The 6,748-nt window shown below is 32.2% G+C and overlaps 1 protein-coding gene across 1 annotated transcript; it reads right to left on the reverse strand.

Moving 5' to 3' along the window:
* Positions 1-3,123: 3,123 nt before the first annotated feature.
* LOC124831828 (uncharacterized) lies at positions 3,124-4,437 on the reverse strand. Its single transcript, XM_047305920.2, has one exon. The coding sequence runs from the start codon at positions 4,269-4,271 to the stop codon at positions 3,261-3,263; it is 1,011 nt and encodes a 336-aa protein (XP_047161876.1). The 5' UTR covers positions 4,272-4,437; the 3' UTR covers positions 3,124-3,260.
* Between the last annotated feature and the right edge of the window lie 2,311 nt (positions 4,438-6,748).

The following is a 6,748-nucleotide window of genomic DNA, read 5'->3' on the forward strand; positions in this document are numbered from 1 at the left end:
GCTTATCAGGAACGAGCGCTACCGAGACTGAACGCTTGGTCCAAAATCGATCGCTTATAAACTCAAATGAAACGAATGACTATATAAATCTATACAATTGAGTCACCACTTATTCTGAATGAAAAGGACAATAACGTCTACAACCCTGGGTAGTATATGACACGTTACCTAAACTGTACAGGAAGTCTAAAGAAGAACTACAATTAGGCTGAACACTCACATATACATATCTACTATTATAACACGCTCTTCATTAACAGAATCCTTTCTAGAAGAAGAACTTACCATGAACAGACGCTCAACGAAAACTGAACGATGAATACAAATTCTCGATCATAGTTTACCTATTCTTATATAATATTACAGAAAGACTCTTAAACAATATCCCTAACGCATGATAATTCAAGTAAGACCATGCATTCCCAAGAAAGACCGAGCGTTCGCTAATGACGCTCGACCATACTATCACCTTTGCTCAGAATACTATGGTTCGAAGATTAAACTCTATTCCAACTCAGTTCACAGCGTATAACATACGTCCATCCACACATTCAAACCAACAGTACAATCATATTTCATACTCATCAATAATCAAACGTATCATGCAAGCATACAAACATTCAACACAACAAGCTAAATTAAATTATATAAGTTTCCCTTACCTTTAAGCGTGACCGGACGTTCACAATTTGAACAGAATGGCTCACCACCAATTTCTTAGAAGACTACGATCACGATTTACGAAACTAACCACATGAAAGACTAGAAAGGCGTTCAAAAATGGGTTAAGGAACTCATGTAACTGGAAACTGAGTTTGCATGTACAGAGAAAAACCACTTGGCTGAGAGAGGTGAACTTACCAGTCCAGAATCCGAAACTGATCGGTTCAAACGAACGCCCTCGACGCCGGGAGTGTTCAGACGGTGTCTGAGTGGTGATCAGAAGAAGAAAAGATTAAGATTTCTTAGAGAGAAGTAGGAGATTTTAGAGAGAAGAAGGAGAAAATGAAAATTCAAAACTTTGAGAAAGAATGGTGCATGCAGAAGTGGCGTGCATTTTTGAAAACTTTGAGTTTTGCTTCTACCGTCAAAACCGAGCGTCCAATCTGCATCACACACCTGTCTTTTACTATCTGATTTTCGGATCCCCTACCTTGACATATGTAATGCACTAAAATGAGTTTTTTAGTGAATTTTAATGGATCTGACAATATCTAAACAATTACACTTTCAATTTTATTTCTCCTCAAACTTATTCTCCGAAATTCATCTTAAAATACAAGCAGAGACTTAGGAAAAAAATGTGAAAAATAAAGAAATTTAAAATAAAAATCTACAAAAACTAGTAAGTGATGTGATAGAGTTTAATAAATTAAAAAAAGTATTTTAATGGATGAAATTGGGTAATTATAATTATTATTTATTACTATTATTTTAATAATAATAACAATAATTTATTTTATCATTTTTTATTATGTTATATTATTTTATTATAAAAATATAATGTAAATCTTTTATTACGTTTACCTTGTTTCTCCGCAAATCTTTGCATAAGTGCGAAGAAAGTTTTGTTTTTTAAAAAAAGAAAACTTGTCTCTTTTTATGTGATTGAATTTTCAACTTTCATTGCAAATCCGTCTGTTTTCGTAGTTGAAAAGAAACATAACATTAGTCTATTGAAACGTGAACTATATGGTGAAACGATCTAACTGACCTTTCAATTCAATAATGAGAAATACTATTCACTTATTTTCCTCATTAGTCTAAGCATGTTTTTATGTATGTTTCTTATACTCTTTATTGTATAAACAGGTTCATATTTCTATTCTTTTAATTACTTTTCACACATAACAATATTTTCTTTTAATACTTTAGCATGTATACAATTCGGTTTTTAAAAGTTAACTAATATTTTAGACAAAAATTATTCTCAGGATCGTTCATTTTTTTCTCCTTCTATTTTCTTGTATTAAATTATCCTTTTTTTAATCCAACCAAAATACAACCAAAAAATTGTAGAAAACAATATTAAAACAACACAATTAAAAATATCAAACATCTAATTTTGCACGAATCTATATATTCTACTTATTTGTAAAATCTTGTAATTCTTTTTTTACTTTTTTACAACGAACTTAAATAGCCTTAAAATTTTAAAGGGTAAAACAATATAAAGCATAAGCTTTACTCTTTAGAGGAAGAAAAAAAAAGATATATACTAACCCTTGAGGAAAAGTACACAATTTCTGTGCCGTCAACCAAATATGAACCATTGGATTGCATATAATTGATTATTGGTTGGAATGGGTCAACCAAATTGGCCGCTTGTACCAGTCGCTTTAGGCAACACGCTGTTGAGCTGCCAAATGCAAACGCACCAACAAAGAAAGAAAATTTCCTAGCTCACATGCCGTCATTTGGTCGAACATTTGGCGTGCACATCACGAGTAAAAGCTTCCATCACAAACACATATACCCACCCACATAAAAATAACATAACAAGTCCTTCCTCTAAACAAATATGTTAGATCTACACCACGTACACAAACCCACCAATAGATTCCCATTCCCTTGTTATATATCCACCAAACAAATGTGTTAGTGTGCAAAGACAACCCCACATCCTAAATTCTAACTTCTAACTAGTTAGTCATTAGTACTCAAACTTCAAACACATTCAAAAAATGAAAGTGTCAAACCTTCATCCAAACAACTCTAATCTTTGGTTAAATATGTCAAATAGCAACCGCAATAAATTTCAATCGATAACGTTTCGCTAGCATGTCAGCAACCTTTTTTCCATCTTCCATTATAGCTTCAAGAGCTTCTTTGGACATTCAGAGTACCTTCCATCTTTCCACTGAAAATCACAGACTAGTAATCTTCATCGGGTACTGAAATTTATTGAGGTAAAAAAAACTGATTTTTCTTCAAACTCTCAAATAAAGAGTTGATCTCTACCAACGGATTTACCTTTCCAAACTAGAGGATCAAACTCTTGACTAAAGAGCTTATCTCCGATCTCTCTCAACAGATGCTCTTCCATGCATACAGACTCTTTTTATTTTTTATCTCAGTTTTCCACTAATGCAGAGAGATTTGTATAGTTCATACCAGTTCAAATAATAATAATAATAAAAACTCAAAATTTAATGACCAATTTAAACAACATATATATTCTTCTATACACTCTCATAAGATCAAATTTCTATATTTTTTTCCCGAACCTTTTCTCAGGAAGGAAAAAAACATCAAACCCATTACTTTCTCCAAGCATAAACCACCAAAGAGAAACCAAAAGGAACGACCAATTCGTTCTCCTCCACGCTCGACCATTCCATGACAGAGGAACTCCCTCCAAAAGACCCAGCAGAAGAAGAAACCGACAGCGAAGAAGACGACCAACTCTTTCCATTCTTCCACTCCCCACTCGACCACCCAACATCCACCTCCTTCCCACTCCCGCCTCCTACCTCGTCATTCTCAAACTTAAACATGAAAACCGCATGTCCCTCGTTTTTACCATTACCACCATCACTGTTGCCACTCACATCACTGCTGTAATTACTATAACCGTGATCCTTATCCTTTTCGAAAAGCCAATCATGCACGTCCCACGAGATCTGCACGTGGGCACCATCCACCTCCACACGCTCGCTCCCTCTGAACTTCCACTTCAACCGCGTCACTTCCAGGACCTTCTCCTCATCCACACAGAAAACCAACCTCAGACTCTCCTCATCGCTACTGCAACCGTCGCAGTCTATTTGGATTTCCCTAACCTTACCTCCGAGTATGGTCTTGGTCTGGTACACCCTGCTGCGGTGTGACGCCGCGTGGACGTGGTCCCGTTTGAGAAGGAGAACTTGTTGCGTCTTGATGTTAGGTTTGTGGGGTTTGGTTTTTGGGGTGAGGTCTCCGACGAGGAGGGTGAGGTTGGTTTGGTCAACAAGGAGGGCGAGGTAGAATCGGGAGAGAGGTTCGGGTCCAGAGGCGAACCTGGCTTTGGTTAGGTTCCAGAGGAAGAGGGTGTTGTGGGAGAGTTTCTTGGAACCGGTTTTGTTCCAGGGTTTGAGGTGGAGGTGGAAGGAGGAGTGGTTGTGGAGGTGGACGTGAAGGGAGCGACCCAACATGGAGCGTGACCATGTGAGCGAAATGGAGCCGTTTTGGGTTTGGTAGATGAAGGTGGTGAGGATGGTGGAGAGCGTGGCGTCGTGGAGGGTGGTGGGTTTGGAAGAGAGGAAGCAGGAAGAGAGGGAAGAGAAGAACATTTGATGAGAAAGTATGGTTTGAGTTTGTGTTTTTGTTTTTAAGGTTTTTTTCAGTTTGTTTTTTTGTTTATTCGTTTGGTGTTAGGTTTTGGGTGATTTGAAAGTGTGTGGTTGCAGTATGAAAGGGAGTTAATTGGGTTTCTAAGGAGCTTGGTTCGGTTGTTTGGGGGAGAAGAATCTTAACAATATTATGTCACTATATATAGATCCTTTTTCTTTTCCTTTTAAATGTTTGTCTTTTTTAATATAAATTCTTTTTTTAATTAATTTTTTTAATCAAAATATCTTACAATTGTTTTTATAGTCATTCACCGTTAAATCTTATAAATCAATATTTTTTTTCTCATCTTTATAGATTTTAAGGACAATGTATATTAAATCTTATATAGAATATTTAATTTTAATCTAAAATATTATTGCATTACAATTTTTAATTTCTAAAGTGTCAATTAATTTGGAATACAAAAAAGTCAAAACATATATATGTGATTGTTAGGGGTTTTCTTTAGTTCATTGGACTAAAATTCATTCAATTAGAGAATAATTTCATGTGATTTTTAATTGTCTCGGCTGACAAATTTTTTTAAACAATAATATGAATAGTTACAAAAATTAATGTTATTAATTAAAGTAAAGATTTTTTTTTCATCCTTATGAATTAGTCAAAGAATTTATTGGAACAGAGATAATACTATTTTGATATAAAAAAAGATTAAAAATTAATCTTATAAACATATAAACAAAATCTAAGATATAAGAGGAATAAGGAGACAAAGGGAAAAACATTAGGAATACTAATAAGAAAAGTAAAACTATAACTAAAAGTGAAGAAAAATGTGTTGAGGATTATATTAGTTTGTCGTGTATCACATAAGTTGATATGTTAATGAATATATACGTACATATTATACATTAGCTAAGGTAGTAATTGATGTAGCATACTCTATTGTTTACTAAAATATCATAATATTTTTTTTATGATAGTAACTATGAATAACATATAATTTAGGTAAACTAGTAATAAATATATATATCAACATAACATGGTACGGTATAATTTTTTGCATAACAAAAGTAGTTTGAAGGATATAATTTTTGTAGGGTTATCTTTTTGTGAAGTATTATACTAAATGTGAGGTTGAGAATCTTGAAAATAAATTATTGTTCTGTGCATTTTGTTTTTATTTGTTCTTTTTAATTTATCGAATATATAAAAGTTGGAATATCTAAAAGAGCTTGGTATAAAACAAAAGACACGGTTTAATAAAAGATGAATTAAAAAAAAAGGTGAAAAATTGGTGTGAAAGATGACAAAATAGTAGGACTTGTGAAGTTTGACTCTGACCCTTGCCAACATTGAAAGGGATTATTAAGATGGTTGAATGAGGGAAAATGTGAAATTGAGTTGAAAGGACCACAAAGAGGAGAAAAAATGGAGTCCCCACCATTGTTATGTATTGCCAAATGAATAAAAAATTTGACTAAGGAAATCAAAATATCAATTTACAAGCACCTTCCTCTATTGTCTAGTCACTGCAATGGATTTTGTGCCAAAAAGGATGAAAGAGAGTGACAAATTCATTGAAAACTACTATTGTGACAACTAAACCAATTTGGATATTAATTAAATGGGTAAATTAGTTATTGGGTATACTCTATCGAGTATATAGTATAGTATTTTGTTTAGTTAAAGAGACTTTTTAAATGTATGTAAAAATTAAATTATAAAATCTGAAAAGTGGAAGGGATTTAAAGAAACATTGATTTTGGGAGAAAAGGTTAAAGTGTAACTTGAAATTCATAAAAATGATTAAAAAATAATAATTGACTTTTGAGCTTTTTAAATAATTACTTTTAAAGAATTGAGATTGAAGACAAAATAATGTACTTTTGAAAGAATGCCTTCAAATTGTGTAGAATATAAAAATAAATAATATGATGTAAATTGGAATATTAATGATAAATAATTAAATTTTGGTAGGCAGAAATAAAGTAGACATTAATTAAAATAATTGAAAAATATCTTGCGAAGACTTTTTCTTTTTACACAGTAAAGTAAATATAATTTTATATTATAATTGTTTAATTTTTACTTATAACAATGATGATTTATTTAGTAAACCCAATTTGTATAAATAAAATTTAGTGAATATTTCAAGTATGTAGAGACCTATTTTCTCTTAAATTTTGTTAATTTTTCTAAAATAAAAAATAAAAAAATCAATTAAAAATTAACTAAAATTATTAATTTTAAAGACTACTAATTACATCAATACATATAACCAAAACAATTTTCATTACATTAATCGCAACTAAACTTGTCAGTGATCACTAATGCTAACAAAATTAAATAACATGGACTTATCATGAAATGTGTAGCATGAAAATTTCGTAAAGGTAACCTATACATGTCTATTTTCAACTAGTCGTTGCTTTATTTTAATGAGATCAATATAAGAATCTTAATATACAAAGTA

This window comes from Vigna umbellata, chromosome 1 (assembly GCF_029865625.1).
Source record: "Vigna umbellata cultivar VRB3 chromosome 1, Vumbellata_1.0, whole genome shotgun sequence".
Classification (NCBI taxonomy): domain Eukaryota; kingdom Viridiplantae; phylum Streptophyta; class Magnoliopsida; order Fabales; family Fabaceae; genus Vigna; species Vigna umbellata.

What these genes read in the sequence shown, in the direction of transcription:
- LOC124831828 (XM_047305920.2), bottom strand. Translation starts at nt 4,271, where the DNA reads ATGTTCTTCTCTTCCCTCTCTTCCTGCTTCCTCTCTTCCAAACCCACC.